This window comes from Acipenser ruthenus, chromosome 6 (assembly GCF_902713425.1).
Source record: "Acipenser ruthenus chromosome 6, fAciRut3.2 maternal haplotype, whole genome shotgun sequence".
Taxonomy (NCBI): Eukaryota; Metazoa; Chordata; class Actinopteri; order Acipenseriformes; family Acipenseridae; genus Acipenser; species Acipenser ruthenus.
The window spans coordinates 29,629,822-29,651,444 of NC_081194.1; the positions used below are offsets into that span (position 1 = coordinate 29,629,822).

General features: G+C 38.3%; 1 protein-coding gene across 1 annotated transcript in view; it reads right to left on the reverse strand.

Annotated features, from left to right (window-relative positions):
• Positions 1-21,623, reverse strand: part of ush2a (Usher syndrome 2A (autosomal recessive, mild)) — a 387,586-nt gene that overhangs the window by 344,413 nt on the left and 21,550 nt on the right. The window contains exons 3-5 of the mRNA XM_034017082.3: positions 5,823-5,958; positions 3,886-3,949; positions 3,386-3,680 (exon numbers count right to left, since the gene is read on the reverse strand). Coding sequence (XP_033872973.3) covers positions 3,386-3,680; positions 3,886-3,949; positions 5,823-5,958 — 495 coding nt within the window. The remainder of the gene's footprint in view (positions 1-3,385; positions 3,681-3,885; positions 3,950-5,822; positions 5,959-21,623) is intronic.

Consider the following 21,623-nt stretch of genomic DNA (forward strand, 5'->3'; position numbering starts at 1 on the left):
GATTTAGTTTGCTTCCGGTAAATGATTGAACACACTGCATAGAGCTGCACGATTTCCTTAAAATGCCTCAAACAAAAAAGACACCAGCTGCATCAAAGACTGGAAATATTTCTCCTAAAGATCGCTCTGTACATGGAGACATTTCACGTGGCTGTTATTATTTTTACATTTATTTATGTTTTTATTTTATTACTGTTTTTCAAGTAAGCATTTAAATATTTAGGAACATTTGTTGTTTATAACTCTAGAGAAAATGCTCAATTTTGAATGTGACAACAACATTATTTTAGTCTTAATAAATACTGTTTAATCGTGAAATATCTTGAAATACCTATTTTTGATTGTGAAATAAGCCATTTTTTTCAGTAAAAGAAATACAGCTCTACACATAACTGGTTGCTCGTATTTGTAGGAACCCGTTGTAGAATAGGCTACAAAAAAAGGTTACATATGTTTTATGCAGTACAGTACATAATTGTTGAAGTACTGTAGTCTGGTAGAGCACAGCAGAGTGGGTCTTCACAACCATCTCAGCAAGCAATGGTTCTAAATACAACCTAAGGTGGTCTGGATTGAGCCCTCAACGGGCAAAAGTCCACATCACAAAATCACAGCATACTTTGGCATATTTGTTATAGGCAATTTCAAAATAGGGTATGATTAGGGGTGATTTAGGAAACCTGCCATTGCTACTGTGTGTATAAATAGACGAGTAATGCATGGCAGAACCATGCTAATGTGTGAAAAGTACCAAAGTATAATGAGATCCTATAACAGTGCATATAACTTTAAACTAAACCGGATTGGAAACAGTGGGTTGTATGCAATGGAATCTAGTGAATTTTTTTGTTTTTAAAATAATGCCACAAGAGATGAACAATATATATTTTCGCTGACTTTCTCCACTGACAGCGTCTAATATAAAACCATTGTTATTAAGTTTATATTAGAAAGAGTGGTTAATACGCCTAACATGTTTGGTTCCACACCATGTAACTTAATTTTGTAAATCTTCCAAATACACACACACACACACACAGATATATATATATATATATATATATATATATATATATATATATATATATATATATATATATTATATATATATGTATATATATATATATATATATATACACACACACACTACCGGTCAAAAGTTTTAGAACACCCCCATTTTTCCAGTTTTTATTGAAATTACCTGAATAACCTGAAATGGTACAAAGGTAAGCGGTAAACTGCCAGAGGTTAAAAAAAAAGTTTAGGTTACCAAAAACTGAAAAATAATGTACATTTCAGAGTTATACAAAAAGGCCTTTTTCAGGGAACAAGTAATGGGTTAACAACTTACAGCTGTTCTGCAGCAATGGAAGTAAATTAAGCCTTGAAAGTTGATGCTAACAATTCCTACAGGTGTCCCAACTTTTGTTGATTACTTACAAACCCTCTGTCTGTATAAAAGCAGCGTTGGAACAGACTGTGTTACTACACCCTCTTAAGCATTATTTGGACAGTATTGTACTGCAGAAAGTAGTATATTGCTCTCATAATGGCGAGAAAAAGGCAATTAAAGGAAGACAGACAGACCATTATAACCCTTAAAAGTGTAGGTCTTTCCTTTAGAGAAATTGCAAAGAAAGCCAAGGTGTCAGTGAGTACAGTTTCCTACACCATCAAAAGGCACTTGGAAACTGGAGGAAACTCTGACAGGAAGAGGTCTGGCAGACCCAAAGCCACAACAGAATCAGAAGACAAGTTTCTGAGAGTCAACAGCTTGCGTGACAGGCGGCTCACAGGACAACAGCTTCAAGCACAGCTTCACACTGTTCGAAGTAAGCAAGTCTCAGTTTCAACTGTGAAGAGAAGACTTCGAGCTGCAGGTTTGACAGGTCGAGTGGCAGTAAGAAAGCCATTGCATTTTGCAGCGCCATGCAATACCCTCTGGTATATGCCTAGTTGGTCAGGGGTTCATCCTACAGCAAGATAATGACCCAAAACATACCTCCAGGCTATGTTAGAACTACCTTAGAAGAAAAGAACAAGACGGTAGGCTTCAAATCATGGAATGGCCAGCACAGTCTCCAGACTTAAACCCCATCGAGCTGGTTTGGGATGAACTGGACAGAAGGGTGAAAGCAAAGCAACCTACAAGTGCAACACATTTGTGGGAACTTCTGCAGCAGTGTTGGGAAAAACTTTCCGAACAATATTTGATTTCCATTGTAGAAAGAATGCCATGAGTGTGTTCGGCTGTTATATCTGCAAAAGGTGGCTACTTTGATGAGTCAAAAATTTAGATTAAATTTTGTTAAACAAAACGATTCCATGATTTCTTTTTTTATCTCCAATTGTTTATTTGTTCTATGCTTTAATTTCAGAGTACATTGAGACATTAAACTGCGTAAATTTCAATAAAAACTGGAAAAAGGTGTTCTAAAACTTTTGACCGGTAGTGTGTGTCAAAAGTATATATATATATATATATATATATATATATATATATATATATATATATATATATATATTATATATATATACACACACACACACTTGATTTGAACTCAGCATACATTGAGATTACATAAAGGTTACACAATAGAAAATACATTTACAAAATGAGAGTACCAATACATACTATTAAAAATGCATGTCATTGTGCATGTAGGATGCTGCATGAAAAAGATGCCCAATAAACAAATAAATGTAGGGAAACACATCAAGATTGTTATTCAAATGTGGTGATTCAAACAAATACTCTCTTTTTCTCTCATATGAAAAGCATGTATATGTTATAATATACAGTATAGTACACCCTGATATTGATGTGACACATCTGTGTTTTTTTGTATCCTATAGATAGTATATGATGGCATGTATCACATAGTTTCCATCAGCTGGAAATGATGACTTTGCAATGTGTTATTATAAGTTCTAGGTTTTTTTATTATTATTTTGCTGAATTAAAAGTTTCCTTTACCTGTTGGTTAGGGCTATGCAATAAAAGTGAAAACCTTGCATTCTTATATATATATATATTATTATATATATATATATATATATATATATATATATATATATATATATATATATATATGTACATATATATATATATATATATATGTGTGTGTTTGTGTGTGTACATATATATATATATATATATTCATAAGTTTGTAATATGTATTAGCTTGTGCTGAACTGTGGTGACACAGATGTATTAGATACAGTAGTTCACCACTCAAAATCCATTTATAGCAATTTAGACTGAATTCAAGCAACCTGAATACGCTTGACTGAGTATATGCTTGGCTGGGTGTCAAATGCCAAAACATCAGCAAATAAGTGAAATACAGTTCATCTAAGATAATCACAGCAAACTGTAAATTACCTGATATTCTCCATTCAGCAAATCAAAGGTTATAGTTACTCCATCCTCAAGCTGAGTTAAGTTAGTGAATACTGTAGAAATCCAGGATGTTCCAATGTCGTTGTCATTAATATAATTCAGAGGATGGGCGTCTAGGTTGAGTCGCAGGACCCTGTCATTTGTGGTATCATCTGCACCATTGGGAATGCAGTACCTCTGAACCAAAGGGTGCACACGGGGGTGACTGCTTGGGCATCGGCATTCTGTTTGAGTGTGGAGATGCGGCAGCTTCCCTGAAAACACTTCATAGATTTCTCTGTCATATGAAAAGCATGAGTATGTTATAATATACAGTATAGTACACCCTGATATTGATGTGACACATCTGTGTTTTTTTGTATCCTATAGATAGTATATGATGGCATGTATCCATCAGCTGGAAATGATGACTTTGCAATGTGTTATTATAAGTTCTAGGTTTTTATTATTATTATTATTTTGCAGAATTAACTTTCCTTTACCTGTTGGTTAGGGCTGTGCAATAAAAGTGAAAACCTTGCATTCTTCCAATAAACTGGTCTGAACCTGAAAAATAATGACACATATTCAATGAATAAAATAATACAGTGGTAATGAACAATCATAATTATATTCATTTGAGTTGTTGTTTAGCTAACAGAAATTGGCTAGTTAATTTCTAGTTAATGTTAGCCAAGGCTTTAAAATCAAATTTCTCTTATCAACCAATCACTGTTGAAGACTTATGAAAATTCTAGCGCACCCCATGTATAGATGTCATCATGTCCATAGAGCATAAGCCATGGGTCTAAAGTACAATAAAACCACTTTTATGAGTACAATATTACTTTTTGTGATTTATAATAAGTTAACATGTCATGTGTAGAGTGTCTCTTATTATAACAGAAATCACTTCACAAAGTCTGAGATGCCAAAACAGCTTCACTTTGCGACCCTTTCGCCCAAACTGCACTACATAACAATAGAAGACACCCTATACACCACAAATAAACATATCGCACGAACATTGGTCCCCTCGTCTTTGTAATGCACATTTTTTATAATTATTTGCTCTTTTTCTTTAAACCTAGTCTGGACTGCTCTTCCTGGCACACTTTTACTCCCACATTCAAATGGGTTACCAGAGTGAGACCCTTCATGGATCATGGAAACTGACATTTACCACAGGAATTTATATGAGAAAAGGGGATGTGTAGACGTTATTTTGTGGTGCTGAAAAAATATGCATACAAAAGGAACGAAGAGATCTTCAGCATAAAATAAGGGGGGCAGTGATAATGTTGCCTGCCTTGGTTATTACTCCTCTAATATCTGCCACCAGCAAATTCAGCAGGGTAGATGCTCAAGCTCTGGGTTGCACATGTGGTGATCTCATTGGGTAGACAGTGTGGGCAGGCTTCTTAGTATGCCAAGGATGAAAATAGTTTGTATTTCAGAGTCCAGTTAAGATCTAAGAGCTTCAATACATTCAAGTATAAGAGAGTTAAAATATATGGTGAAGTATCTTAAATAGCTCAGCAGAGGCTCTTTATAGATGTGTCACTTTCATTAAGCAACAAATCTCAGGAATTTCACTTATCATATCATATAGGAGCAACAATGATGATAATTAAGTCACTCAGAGAAGTTGTTCCCATGACTACTGCTAAGCTTTTTTTAACCATCATTTGGGAGCACCTGACATCAAAACAGAAAAATTCAGAGAAGCTGCTTTTGGAACTGTTTCTCTTTTACATGTTAATAGGATTATGCAGGCTGAAATTTTATTGTAAGAATGAATATATCATCTGCTTTTTTTCTTATATAAAGTTGAAAAAAGTTGCTATTTTTCATACAATTTCTATCTATTCCCACTACCACATATCCCCCATGGAAATCCTAATATAAAAAAACAGACATGAAAGCTTTCCAAGTCCAAGCTTCAATACTAGGTTTGGACTTCAAAACTTTTATTTTATGTATCAAATTGACCAATTGAGTACAACAAATTGGGATGGCCCATGAGCTGAACTAGTCTGGGTTTCAGCAATTTGTAGGTTCTTAATGCTATAGCTATATATATATATATATATATATATATATATATATATATATATATATATATATATATATATATATATATATAGATCACACACACATTTGATTTGAACTCAGCATACATTGAGAGCACATAAAAGTTACACAGTAGAAAATACATTCACAAAATGAGATGTCATTGTGCATGTAGGATGCTGCATGAAAAAGATGCCCAGTAAACAAATAAATGTTGGGAAACACATCAAGATTGTTATTCAAAAGTGGTGATTCAAACAAATACTCTCTTCGAGAACATTAACAAAAAATACCTCTTTAAAAGTATTTAGGGACCATACTGTTATTCCTATTTCCTCTAATTGGTGAACAAAAAAAAACACCTCACCATTAGAATTTTGCCCAATTCGAACAGCAGCATTAGTTGTTACGTCTACTACAGGACCTGCTAGTAACTGGGTGTCAAAAGCAGTGTTGTCTCCCTCTAAGCCATTTATGAAGATACTTAGCCTTGTGCTATGCACCTGTGAAAGAAAGGGAAATGCATGTATCATCAAAATTATAAAAAAGGACTATGTTTTTTTTGGGTTTTTTTGCTGAGTGAACAGGTACTCAAAAATCAGAAATGAGTGTTTGTCGTTGTTGTCTGTTGACACACATGTATAATCTGTTGTTGGTCTGTATTAACAACAGTGTATAAAAGTATATAGAGAATGTTGACAGGGTGCGGTTCCAAATGAAAGAAAACTGCTAATTTGTATGTATAAATAAAAACAAATATAAATAATGCATTGTGTGCACAAAAACACACACACACAAATACAGTTTACGCAATTCCCAGTCTCTGAAATACTGTTTTGTATTGTTCTCCAATGTAATTGGGACTACTGGCCAACTGAATAATAACCCTTAGTTGAAGTTGGCCTTAACTTAGTTGAGCTAATCAATTTAGGGCTAACAGGTGACAGTTCATAATAATCAGTTCAGAGAAGATTAAGAAGGAGCCTGACTGGTCATTATTGTTGGCACCTGTTTTTTAATTACCAAAAAAACACATTTCCAATCATTGAATACTTCATTTGCAGCTTTGTACAGTACTTTTGCCAAGAATGTCAATATGCTATAGGAATGTGTCATTTTAAAAACAAACAATAGGAATGTGACATTTTTGTCAAAATAATCATTTGCATTTCAGAATTCTATTCTAATTACAGAAAGTCTAATTAGGGAATATGCTGGCACGTGGGTGATGCTTGGAAATGAAAGAAACCAAACAATTTGGTTTGTTATTCCATAATGATATTTATGTTGGAATGCAGTGTAATACTGATATAATTTGAAATCTGAAGGAAAAGGAAGCTGAAACAATTAGTGGTTAGATGTTAATGTCAACAAAAAGCTAGAAGAAACACCTGGACTAGAAAGGCACAAGAATAGACAAGAAAAAAAAGAAAAAACACACAAAATGAGAACAAACTGTACCATGTCAGATTTCTATAACATTTCTAATACAATTTTTATAAAATTGTTACCAATTTTCTTGGGCTTTAAAGACTTCAGGGTTTTGTGTAGTCTATGCTGAATCTATTCAAAAACATTTCACATGTACAAAAATTGACAAGCTAGCATAAAGGGACCAAGTATATAAAGATGTGAGATATATATATATATATATATATATATTGTAAACGATTGACCCTCGCTCGGGTTCATTGCCCCTTTAAAAATACGACCCAGAACACAGAAGTGGATTTTTCAGCGCGTTTGCGCTATTTTTTTTAATAAACAGAAAACAAAACAAAACACACAAAATCAAAATAAACACCTAGCTCCTCTTGGAGCACTAACTCAACCTTCAGGAAACCCTTCCTAACACGGGACAGCTAAGCTGTTTTCCCGTCCTTTCAAAACACCAGTTTGGTACCACACTTACTTTTCTTTTTCTCTCTCTCTTCCTCTGGCTACTCAGAGACAGCACCCCTCTCTGCCTCCTTCCATTCAGCAGCCCCAAGCAGACTGCTTGCTCTCCTTTTAAACTCCCGCACCTGAGTCTAATTCCCAAATAGCCCAGGTGCGGATGATAATTAATAATCAAACAATTAAACTAAACAATAAGCAAATCAATTGAAACAATAAAGCAATACAAATCAAACAAAAAGGTGCATTCCCACATATTTTTTTCTTGCAGGGAGGTTTTAACCCCCTCCCTGCCGTCTCTCACAACCCGCTATATTACTATATATATATTTTCAGCCCTGTAAATGTAGTATAAAGTTAAACAAGACACACTGCTGTGCAAAAGTCTTAGACATGTTGCATTTTTCTACTCTGATGCATTATGAGCATCAACAATTTACTCAAAGCCTCCACTAGTGCTTTCTTTATGCAAGTCAACAACCTTGACTTATAATAAAGAAGGACAAACATTGAGCGAAATAGCTCGCATCACTCGATTTTCAAGGTGTGGTATCCGAAGCATAATCAATAAGTATACAGAAACATCATCTGTAATTGACAAACCCAGGACTGGAAGACCCAAAAAGCTGTCTAAGGATGAGCAATACTTGAAAATAATATCCTTAAGGAATAGAAAGAAGACAAGCATTGAATTGTCAGCAGAACTGGCAGAAGGCACAGGTGTCGTTGTCCATCCATCAACAGTCCAAAGCACCTTTAACCATTGTTCCATAGTCCAATTTATGTGTTATTGTGCATATTTTAGTCTTGTTCCACTTTCTTAACAGAGGTATTCTTACTGCAACACATCCTTTAAATCCTGATTTCAAGAGTGACATCTTCGGTACTCCCGGAACCGTACCCTGTGCGCTTCCCCCGTGATGTTGAGCCGGCGTAGGATGGCTCGCTTTACCAGGTAGTAGTTAGCGGCTTCAGTGTCCATCATGGCCTGGTATGATGCCTGAGCCTCCCTGATCAGGCAGGATCCCAGATGGGCCATGACGCAGTGGTAGCCAGCCGCTCAAAAGCGACAAGGTAAGCCATGGGGTCATCCTCCGTCGTCATTTTCAGTGCCCTTGCCTTTGGGGCCATCATTACGGGTGCCGTGTCTGCTGTCCAGCACCTCCAATAGCGCTGCAAGTGATGCGTGATCCATAATCCCATGTTCTGACACCACATGTGGCAAAGTGGTTAATAGTGTGCAGGTGCAGGTGATCAATGAACAGACAGACAATTATAATCCAGGAGCAAAGTTTGTTTAATTATATTTTTATGTCCAGTGCCTGATGGCAAAACAAACAGTAAACAATGTTTGTAATACAGCGGCATGTATTACTTAATCTGTAATCCCTGGGTTTGTCCCGAAATAATAGTCCCATTTTTATTATACACCCACACAAAACACAAAACACATACACGTTTGTTAGTGTGTGAATTAGTGCTTGTGGTGCAAATAAAGTTATTTGTGATACAAGTGCAGTGCTGTTCCGGGTTTGTGCTGGCCTCTGGCGACAGCTCAGGAACGTGTTAGCTGTCTAATGATAACAAGAAACAATTAGACAAAACAAACAAACACTAACAATACGGATACACAAAACACAGGTCCTTCCGGGTTATTTTCCATCAACCAAAATGAAGGAACAGATTACGCCGTTTCGACCGCTTCTTATACCGTCACTCATGACGCCTTGGTAAACGATTGCAGCCGCTCCTCCAATCCGCGGCTGCCACATCATTTCCCTTCCGGGTCGATGAGTTAGTGTACCGAAGCCTGGCCACTTTTCTAAATGACCGACTTCCTTTTAACCCTAGGAACAAAGTGTCAGGCCAAGCAGTCCAGTGTACTCTGTTCCCGTTACTTAGCGCCCTCACAGGTCGGGAGGGAGATTTACCACCAAGAATCATTGTCTTTCTGTAACAACATGTAATAATTAAAATTAAGAATTTTGCTCAAGAATTGTTAATGGGCTGCAGTGTCTATTGCAGCTGCTCAAGTGGGCCTCAGGGAAAAAAAGGTTTGGGAACCCCTACTCTACAGGACGTCACAGTAATTCTAACTTGGCTGTAGTGACTTCCAATTACTGTATTCACACAAAGTGGCTACACTTGTAAGGTAATTATTCACTTGATCGTAAATATTAGGTTGGTATGGGAGGAACATTAAAAAATGTTTACATTTTTATTTTGTTTTTCCAGTCATCAAAACAGCACCCTTACAGTTCATTAACTATGTTACTGCTCTAAATCACAAGTTTAACGGCTCTTTAAAAAAAAGGCAACTTCAATATCAATTCAAAGTAAAATATTTGTTATTGCCTATTACTATTATGTACTGTATAATAATAACGGTTGTTTTTCTAAGGTGAAAATGGTAAAATGCTTAAGAAATAATACTCTGGTAAATTTTGCTTTCATAGTAACACAACAGGACAGTGTCTTGAGCACACTTCTCTCATACTTTTATGACTAGTGATTGAAGAATTTGAAGAACATTGTGAGAATTTCTAACCAGTCAATGCATCTCCACAAAAGATCTAAAGATGAGTCAGGCTGATGTAAATGAATTCTGAAGTGTTTCATGCCATTTAGCCTACATTCAGTCCTTTGAAATGGGTTCTGCACTCACCAAGCTCAATTGTCATTTTTTTTTCAGTGTTCTGTACCTTGCTACAGTGGCACTGTAAAAGGAAACATTTTCTGATTACCTTCTCAAGAACTGCTGCTTTGCACACATACACTCAAGAAAGGGCAGCAAGAGGGCCTGAAGTGCTCTAGACAGTTTCGATAGACACTCCAATCAAACCAAGGGACCACAGGAATACAATCGTTGGGTGAAAGGCCAGCTTAAACATAATGCAGGCTGCTATCATTTGAGAATAAACAGTATCTCCTTTTTTAACTGAATATAGTGACTCTCTCTCTCACATACACACACACACACGTTTTTAGTGTGATTTTAAGTTGAACACAAAGATGAAAAGAGAAGTATCTCAGTTACTATATATTTGAGACTTTCATTATTCTATACAAATTAAGTGTATTTTATATCTCTTTCAATTCCACAGTTTCCAATAGCATTACTTACAAGCACGGATACCACACAGACTTCTATGGCAACCACACAGACATGCAGGGAAATGGGCAGGGTTAAATTACGTTTCGTGGAATATGAAATTCTTTATTTCAGTGGAACACAAGAGTAAAGTATAAAAAATATAAGATGTAAAAATGTTATCAGAACTGAAAAATCAGCTCTGTCTTTTTATTCCCGAAACCCCATTGTGGGTCAGTCCATGTCAAATCAATCATTTCAGGAAGGTTTCTGACCTGACCTCTTCCAATTTTGATGCTGTTTGGCTAAGATGTTGGTGCCATAGAGATAAAAGATTTCTCCAAGTTTCACGTCCCTAGGTAAAACAGTTTTTATGTGAGAGGTCACCAAATATTTGACCTGAAATGGCTCACAGATCAAACTTAAGACATAAAAGTACCAATAACGTTTTCAAAAAGTAATCTATTGCTGGAAATCTCTCTTTGTGCTTGTGAACAGGCTGGCTTGTGTGGTGACATCAGGCCAAGAAGGAGTAGCACACACAGAGACAGCACTGGGGTATGAAGGTGCTGAGGCGCGTTTTATTAATAAATAAAAAGTTTAAACAAAACAGAACAAAACACTTATACAAAACAAAACGGCACGTTGGCCAAAACAGACAGACAAACAGACATGGATCACACAAGTATCACGCTGGTATAAACTTTTGTTCTTATTGAGCCCACTAAGTTTTAAGTACTGTATCAGTGTACAAGACAGTTTACAAAGAGTTTGTTGTGCTAACTCTACACGGTACACTGTTACCATGTATATGCTGTGGTAGATCATATACTAAACTACAACTACTGTACAATTTATAACAGTGTCAAGAATGAAAATGAAAAAATATGATTTGCTATAAGGTCAATCAAAATTTAAAACATGCTACAGTAAAACACTGATTTAAAAGGCAGAGGATTTCCCATTTTAAAAAATCAGATGAGACTTGCAAGTAAAATAAAAATACATCTTTATCAGAGGTCGGCATGGGTACCCGAAAACCTGGGTACTTGTCGGGATACCTGATGCTACCCAGATCTCTTTTTACTACCCGGGTATTGATTTATTAATTTGAGAAAATGTAGAAAATATGACAATACAGTTGTAAGCGTGGGTCTCTGGCCGGCATAATAAAGACAAAGTTAAAATAAGCTTTGCATGATTAAGCCTTTTCTTAACTGACAGGATATCAAGGTTTTACACCTCAATAATAATAACTGTGGCGACTATTCTCAGGAACTAAATCAGAAAGAAAACAACAAAACAACATCCTGATGGTTTATGTCAGTGATAACTCTGTGATCCATTAATATAACCGTGTGGCTTCCAATACGGAATGCTTTATCTACAGTTATTGCACAGATATAGTTTCTTACCAAAAAGATCAAATAATTAGCCTTTATTTAAAAAATAAATAAGCAAATAAATAAAATAAAAATAATGTGGAGCATGCTTCCTCTTTGAATGAAATAGTTCCTTGGCAGAGTTTGCAAATTCCATTTTCTCCTGCTTCATGAAGACATTCCACACACGTTGCTTGGATGCCATTGTTATGTATTCACAAGACAGAATTTAGTGATCAGGAAAGGCACTTTATTGTTACAACCAAACACAGATGCACATGTCCCACTAACTCTTTTGCGACCGCCGTCAAAACCCAGCTGCCTCAATTTACGGTAGCTATTGCGACAGTCCATAACGTAATAGCGGTGCTGTACTACTGCATTAGTTTTAAAACTGAGCTTAACAGCCATTTAACAACAACAACAACAGCAGCAGAATATGGCCAATATACAGTATGTCACAAAGAATCCCGCAGCATGATGTGCATTTAACTGTATTTAAACTGAGATGTTTATTATTATTATTATTATTATTATTATTATTATTATTATTATTATTATTATTATTATTATTATTCAGATGTTTCCAGTACTGAAGGTTACAGATCTGAAGGGACTAAATGTGTGTATACTATATAGTATTAAAATATGTATCATGCACTTAAACCATCATTACCCGAAAAAGATCCGGGTACCTGGGTATTTTTCACGGCAGATACCCGGTTCCGGATTTTCTACCCATGTGACCTCTAATCTTTAATACAAAAACAAAATAGGTTTCTGCAGCCTTAATTCACAGTACTTGCAGTTCCTAGTCTCCACTGAGGCATGGTGCTTTTCTTCAAAACCTGCTTCCCTTCCATGGTTCCTGTGGTCCTAACTCACTTATTACTCTGAATCTACATTGAACTGCAACTTCATTCTATTAGAGTATCTATACAGGGCTGCTTACACTCTGTCATTGGAAATATACGGGAATTTCCAGATGACTCTGTCACATGGTGTGGCAATGTGCTCCGCCCCTGTGTGCATTTCTGTGTTGTATGTTGCATGTGCTGTGTTAATGTTGGTGTATAGGCATTGGTACTCGGGATATAAACGGGTCTGTGTTTCATGTGTGATTTAAAATGTATAATTGTATTTAGGCACGGGATTGCACATCACTTCACGTGCATTTAAAGTATATAATATGTGAGCACGAGGTTGCACATAATTAATTCACGTGCTGGGATTCAAGTGAATAATTAATTAGTAATTGAATCCCAGCACAACAGTATATATAGGTGTACGCTTCACTCACTCGGGGTTGGGTGTTCGGTGAGTAGTGAACGGGAGAGAGAAGGAGAAATATAGTTAAAGTTAAAGTTAAATATCAATTGCTATCGCGTGCTGGTAGGACCAGCACGATACTTGTTTGTTTATTTACTCACCGTGTTTGTTTGTGTGTCTGTCTGTGCACCGTTTGTTAAGTGTTAGTCCGTTTTGTTTGTCTATTTATTTTGGCCTCAAGTGCCGTGTCCTGTTTTCTGTTTAAACCTTTTATTTTATAATAAACCGCGCAACAGCGTTTTCATCATTTCACCTAATCTGTCCTGTGTCTGTGTATTCATTTCCTGGTTCTGACATCACCACTCAGCCAGCCGTGTGACACATGGCTACATGTGCTATTAGGTTATACATTGGTGATTTCACAGTTTTTAATTTACTATGCTGAAAGGTATATTTTTTTTTCAACCATATGAATACTGAGAGTAAGGCATGGTAGACGGCAAAGCCAACCAAAGCCGTCTGTTTCTGAGTAAAATTGATACTCCTGGCGCGTAAACGGACCTCTGCTTTCAGGTTTGATCTGTTCACCTACTTGTGCTGATATTCCTTTATACACCGCTTGTCATCCTATAATCCAATATTAAATTCCAATATGTCCAAATAAGGTAATAGCTCCCAATCAAACAGGCAAAATATCATTGCATAGATCTATTACATAATATACAGTAGGTGTAGACATTTCAGCTGCTGTATTCCACAACCCATCACAGAGAAACCCAATTCATGACATCATCTGTACCATATCAAGTGTTTACCATGCTATGTTTTCAATATCGGCACTGTTAACCTGCTTATACCTGAGACACCTCTAGGAATTCCATTCAACTCCAAAGCAAATTTAAAACAGGGACATCACAATGGTCTACCTACCTCAGCCACGTAACAGTATTCTCTACCTTTTCCTTTTTCAGTGAAAATTACAATGATTAATAAAGGTTGGTCATGAATAAAAAAACTAATAAAAACATTTTTTAACTTGTATACCAATGATAAAGTCCAGTCGCTCCAGTCACGTCTGCCCATGCTGATACTCCCCTCATACACAGAAGTTTGCGATCCTATAACCCTACTGTATATAAAATTCTGATACTTTACTAAAGATATATAAAATGGTGTGTTAAGTAACTGAGATGCTCAGAGCAAGAATTTTTCCACTCACTCAAATCACCAATGAAAACAGCTCTGTAGCCTCTGAGCACCTCAGTAGCAGAACAGATTGTTTTTGTTTTCACTGAGATACTCTGAGCAGCTCAGTTACTTGTAATCCATTATAGTTCTGGAATGATCTAATACCATTAAATGAAAACAAACCTAATTTACTACAATTTTTTTCATGACAAGCTGCAAAGTTTTGATTAAATTTGAAAAAAGATAATACAGATTTATATTTAACAGCTAATACTGCTTAACTGCCTATTGTGTGATTTTCTTCTTACTATCTGGCGATGGATTTATGAAACACCCACACACGTACTACAAGCACCTACTGTAGCTTTGCACATTTTAAAAAGCACAATGCTGACAATTATGAACCTGCTAATCCCAAATAACATCCAACACATGTTTAAAAAATACATCTTAATTATGACAATCCGATTACTAAACTTCTGGATAATCAACTCAATCCAGAATGATTAAGAATTACAAGGGCAATTTAGAAGTGAAGTTGCAAGATGGGAAGGTGATCCGTCTGTTTTTCATATGCGTCATCCTCCAAATCACATTGGCCTTGTAACCCACGGATGGCTGGTGTTCAAAACCGCTGGCAAACATCTTTCATGTTCATTCCAGATGACACAGTTGAAAGTAGAGCAAACTGTGTGCCTGGCACATGTGGCACTAGTTATTTGAAGTGCTTCCTCCGCAAGATGTAGACAATAATTAAGGTTTGCCTACAAATGTTGTATTTGGGGTGAATTACAAAATACAAAATAACCATTTGTGAGGATGGACTAATGTTAATATTCATTCTTGGGTTTCAAATGTTTATGCTTTCTACTTGTCTTTACACATATGCACTTTTTAAATTTTTTTTTTCTTTTAGTATGAACATGCACTCTGTATGTTATTCAAAGCGACTTACCCAGAGACTAGGGGGTGAACTATGCATCAACAACACTGCTGCTGCAGATTCACTTGCAAATAGGACATCAGTTTTATGTCTCATCTCAAGTATATATACACGTACATACATAATATATGCATGTTTTTGGTCAATTGTATGGCTTTTTAGTGTCAGACGATTTACCCACCCTTTAAAGTCGTACAATGTTTTAGACGCGCACTTCCTATAGAGCATGGACTGTGCGTGGTATGTGCGTGGTATATGCGTGGTATGTGCGTGGTATGTGTGTGTGCTATGTCACATAAATAATGACTGTGGAGAAAGATTATCGACTTTCTAAGCTGCATGGAAACCCGGCCATTGTCACATGTTTTAGTAAACACTTTCAGTGCTGACATATGAAATATAACTGCCTGAAAGTTTGTCTCAAGTATTAATGCACAAAAAAGAATGTGCTTCCAAAGGGCTGATGAACAGCCCATTTTCCTTTATCACATTAGCACAGCCATGAGGGAAACACATTTGTTCTACTCAAGCACACTAAAGATACTATTACCAATCTAACATATACATGTTTTATATCAGCAGGATTTCTCAGAGTATGAGCTAGAAAACAATATATTAACACTAGCATGACAGTTTATTTAAGAAAAGAAAATTGTCTCTATAGAAAAATAGAAGCTGGAAATGTATGGGCAAAGCTAGGTGTCAGTGGTTTAATAAAGGTAATAATTCTAAGCAGGTCTTATTTGTCAAAGCAGGTAACATATCTATAGCTTTTTTATGATGTCACTGAAATTAAATCAAATTATTTTAGCTAACAAGCTGGGATACACCTTGTATTTAGCCGTTTTAAAAACTGTTATACGTGGTAAGTTGAGAGCATTTTTTTCTCTTTAACCTACATTAAATGCAAGGTCTATGCTAGTGTTTCAGCAGCTATTTAGTTGATAAATATTGTAAGAAAATGTATGAGCATAAAAAGTCCGAAGGGATTTGATTGTCATTAGCACCATTAATCAGCTATCTAAATGGGTGTGAACGGGAGAAAAGAAATCTGAGCTGCAAATCTACCTCCCGACTAGGAAGGGCGCTAGGTAAGGTTGGTGGTACGCCTTCACAGAGATGGCCGACTCGATGGTAGGACAGAACCAGAAGTCGGCCATACTGGTGAAAGGGCGTAGCTGCAGGACTGCTAAACAACCCCATTATGATCAGCTGGGTGGTGCACGGCAATTGGACAGAGCGTGGCGCCGTGCTGATCACAGGAGTACAAAGGGGACGCAGCTACGTGAGTACAGCCCCTTATGCTGAAACGCGCCGGAGCGCTGCGCTTGTTATTCTTTTTTGTCATCGCAGATGAGTAGCGGCCAGCACATACACGTGGGAGCACCACTACCTCTGCACAGCACGGCACAGCAACCAACTCGGAGTACACACACCCGGGAGCACCACTACCTCTGTACAGCACAGCACAGCAACCAAGTCGGAGTACACACACCCGAGAGCACCACTGCCTCTGCACAGCACAGCACAGCAACCAACTCAGAGCACACACACCTGGGAGCACCACTACCACTGCACAGCACGGCACCACAACCAACTTGGAGCACAAAAAACCTGGGAGCACCACTACCACTGCACAGCACGGCACCACAACAGCAACCAACTAGGAGCACTTTTCCATGCACTTGTGGGATTTATGGACTGTATTTTTTATTTTGTTTCAATGTTTTGTTTGGGCCTGAAGACCCGCCGTTTAAACCATGCATATCAGTGCAGGTATATGGGGGCGTGGATTTAATAAAATGGACCTGGTTCTTGCAAATATATCTTGTGTTTGGATCTTTACTGACACACCACTCACATCCTGACAATGGGTAATACAGTTACACAGAGCATAGATCTACTCTACTTTTGTGTTTCTCTAGTTAATATTCTATGCAATCTAAATCCCACAAAATTGGTCTATTTTTACATATTAGCTAGGTGCTGAAATGAGAATCTGAGTCGTACCAGGAATCTCTACCGAATAGATTTTAACATTAAATGGACACCCTTACATGTTATGCTCTAAGCAGTATTTTTTGGTAGATTACTGTATATTTCATTATTGTTACTTGCATGATCTTTTCTGCAATAAGAAAAGCCATGTGGAAGAGCATTGATCTTAAACAAAAATGTATCATGGTTTTCATGTCCTATAAAAGAGGGAAAATCAATTCAAAATTGAATAAATGATGTCCCAGTGTCTGCTGTAATCTCCTTTGGGGTCTGCCATTAGCCTCTCAAATTGTAATAACAGTACCGAGGTTCAGTGAAAGCAATACAGGAAGGGGCACATGTGAACAACCAGGGTGACAAATTGATATTTTAACATGTGAACTTTACTTGATGTTCAGTATGTTAACACAATGTATATCATATTTAAATCAGAAAAAAGGCTATTGTCCTTTTACTGTATAATTTTTAGCTACAGATAGCCAGGTGACACTGCTAATTAGTTAATAACCCACTTATTAATCTACTTATGTGTGGCTTCCTGCTAGTCATCTGACCATAAATATATATTTTTGCACATAGCATGGGGTACTAAATCAGCTACATCACTTCCCTGCAACTGCTTTGTGTCCTGGGGAATTGACAGATGTCCATTTTCCTTTGAAATGTAATGTGTTTGATCTGTCTGTCTGTGCTCATGATTCTATCTGGGATGACTTGCTGTAAGCAAGATTGTAGTGTTAAACTATAAAGCATCCTCTTCTAGGTGATGTAATTTACAATTCTTAAAATCAAGTCCTATAGCTATGATATATTTACTCATTCACTTTTCTTAGTTTTTTGTAGTTTCACTGAATGCTTTCTAGCTATTTAGATGTGGCAACTTACTTTTAGCGATCTTGGTTTCTTCTTTAAAATCTTTTGTTTATTGGTGGGAGGGTGGGTAGCTGTGACATGTTGCCAGAATTTGGTTATCATGGAGTAAACAAACAACTTCAGTCTATAGAACATAGTGATTAGGGCTGGGTATCGGCAGTGTCTTCACAATATGATGCTGTGAACAGGATGGCTGCAGGGGTGACGTCAAACCAGAAACAGAAACCACAACAAGGGATGGCGGGGCAAAACTGAGATGCTATGGCACTCAGCATTTTTATTAAATAACAAAATTAAATATTTAAACAAAACACAAAACACTTTCAAAACAAAAGGCACGCAGGTCAAAACAAACAAACAGATGGACAACAAACAATAACAAGTATTGTGCTGGTTAGCAATTGTTATTTTCTTCTAAATTATCTTTTACCTCCTGTCTCCACTCTCATTCTCCACTTACGAACACTCTTTTACTGTGCAGCCAAACATAAAAATAACACAATTGTCTCATTTGCTTGTGCAACTGTTTGCAATAACACTGGTAAAGCACTTCTGGTCCAATAACCTTCACGACCCGTTGTGCTTTTGTTTCCTATTTATTCTTTAAAATACATTTCGTTAAAACAAAATTACAAATCAGGGCTCCAGGACAAAAAAATTGGTAACCAAATTAAATTGCTGGGTGCCACTTCAGGAGCAAGTTGGCTGTTATCATATTCAACTGCTAAAATACAACTTGTTAAAACACTCAAGTGATACTAAAACAGTAACTTAATGTCTGTACTCACTTGTTTGTTGCCACATTCTGCTGAGTGGTTAATCTATGCAGCTGATGACTGCAATGAAATCAGCATGTTTATATTTTAAATATGTTGTGTTGTGTCTGGAATTGGTGACGGCACCTCCAATTGTGTACAGTGTAACATGGGAAATAGCATGCTGCAGCTCCAATGCTCAGCGTCAGTGAAGTCCAGATCTGACAGCATGTAACACAGACACCTCTTATGATTGCATATTTGTGACAGGGTAGCGTCGCGGGCCCAGATGGTATTCGGCAGACAGAGAGACTCAGAGACAAGGAAACTGCAGTTAACGCGTTTCTGCGCAGTTTAATAAACAAAAGTAAATCAAAAACTGGAACAAAACACTGCTCACCGAGCAAAAATAAAAGGTCAAACAAAAACAAATCTCACACACAATAAACACTTACAAACTAACTGGCACAAGGGCCAAAACAAAAGGTTAAACAAAACTGTTCAGGCTGGGCAGAGCCTTCACTGAACTTTGTCACTCCAAACAAATGTAACCACCCAGTAACACACTGTTCACTCACCCCAAAACACCTCCCCCAAACAAAAGAATTTCCCCTTTTTTATACCATGTGGCTGGAGCCTAATTATCAATGATTCAATTAGCTCCAGCCACATTCTCACATGTATTTTGGCAGGGACAGGAAATTAACCCCATCCCTGCCAACCACCACCAAATCACCACACAACAACAATATTTACAGGCAGGGCCCTGCTACATTCCCCCCCCCCCCCCCCCCCTTGTGCGCAGCACACATGGCCCCACGGCCACCTCCCCCCCCCTCTGAAAGCCATCCACCCTCCCTCAAGTCCCCTATTGTCCTTCCTCTCCCATCCTTAAGGGAGGGTTAGTCCATAGTCCGGCGCCATCCTGGCGGGACCAAGACCCGGCGACAGGGGACCCAGGCATAGTGGATGGGGCGTCAGGAGCGCAGGCAGGCGAGCAGTTGGCTGCAGCCCCAGGCAGAGGTGTGAGCCCAGGCGACTGTGGAGCAACGTCTGGGCAACCAGGGGGAGCGGAGCAGGAGACCAGGCGACCTGCCTGGTGGTGCTGCGACCTGGGAGTCAGGCCCAGCGACCAGAGTTCCAGACATGCAGCCTGGGTGTCTGGGAGCCCAGGTTGAGGGAACCAACCCCCAGGCGCTGGGCTGTGGCACAGGGGTGGTGGTCGGGGCTGTGGTGGTGGTGGTCTCCTCACCTCCCCCCCATCGTAGCCGGTAGCTCCCCTTTGTGCGGCTCCGGCCACAGTATTCCCTGCTGCCATGAAGGGCTGGCAGCGACCCCAAGCAAAGCTAAGCCTGTAGTGTCCACAGGCAACGGTGGCAGCGGACCCTCGGGAGGCGACGGCGGCAGCAGCGGACCCTCGGGAGGCGACGCCGGCAACAGCGGACCCACACAACAACAATATTTACAGGCAGGGCTCTGCCCTGCTACAATATTACAGTTTATTTTTCAGTAAAAACAAGTTTAAATTGCAGTGAGTTGGTTCTGCTATTTCCGATATTAAATAGTAAATGTTTACACAACATTTGGTCACCGTCACAACTGTTGCATGAAACTGCAGTTTCTGCTGTATTCTGTATGTACCGTGTTCTGCTGGTATTAATACAGCACCTATCTGCACTTACAAGCATTTGTATTCAATGAAATTGTTATTATTAGTATTAGTGTATTTGTTACCGTCCTTCTCGGACTTCAGTTTATTAAAACATGTGATATGCGTTTTTTTTCCCCTTAACCCTTTGCGGCCCTATGTTGGACCAGGTCCGACATTACAATTTTCCCTTTCTGGTCCGATGTCGGACAGGATCGTAAAGCATAGGTCTCTAGTCGTTTTTTCTCCGGAAAAAGCTGAGAAAACCATTCAATGGCCAAGTGAGACCGATAGGAGCCGAGAGAAGCCGAAAAAAAGGGGTGGATCTGAGCAGTACACATAGACCCGGCACCACAGAGATAACATGGCCATAAACAAACAAGATAGCTGCTTCTGCATCCAGCGCTCAAAGAATATCACAAACATTTGCAGAGCTTTTTGAGATGTTATAGTAATAAAATAACGACTTGGATCGCATTATTGAGGAGTTTGGTGATAAAACGAGTGATCAGGAGATGATTTAGCAGTATGCACGACTATGAATGTGAAAAATACAGCGAACAAGGGGTGGGGCGGGTCTGGAGATGCAGTACTGAGTGTCCTGTTGATATGCAGTGCCTTTTAAACCTGTTTTACTCTGGAAAAAAAAGCAACTTTTAAACAGCGCGTCTAAAATAAACTGCGTGTTTGAAAATAAATTGGACCTGACGTGCCTGAGATGCGCTGAATAAATGGACCGCAAAGGGTTAAGTTTAGATTCTGCAGCTGTCAACCTGCTTTCAAACTGCTTCTAAACTGCTCTGCACTTTTCCACTAAGCATTTCTACCCACACTGCTGCTCTCCTCACTGCTACTGTTTGAACGGCCTTGCTTGTGTGTGTGTCTCTGTTCATGCTTTGTTAGCTCCGCCCCACCCCCTTGTCTCAGAATGGCACAGAGTTTGAATCAGCTGGCCAGACAGTTAATTCCCAGGGTTATGCGGAAGTCGGCCATCTAGAAAGGGGGCGGAGCTACGGTACACTAAATCATCAACCCAGAAGGGAAACAATGTGGCAGCCGCGGATTGGAGGAGCAGCTGTAATTGTTAACCAAGGGGTCATGATTGACGGTATAAAAGGGGACTAG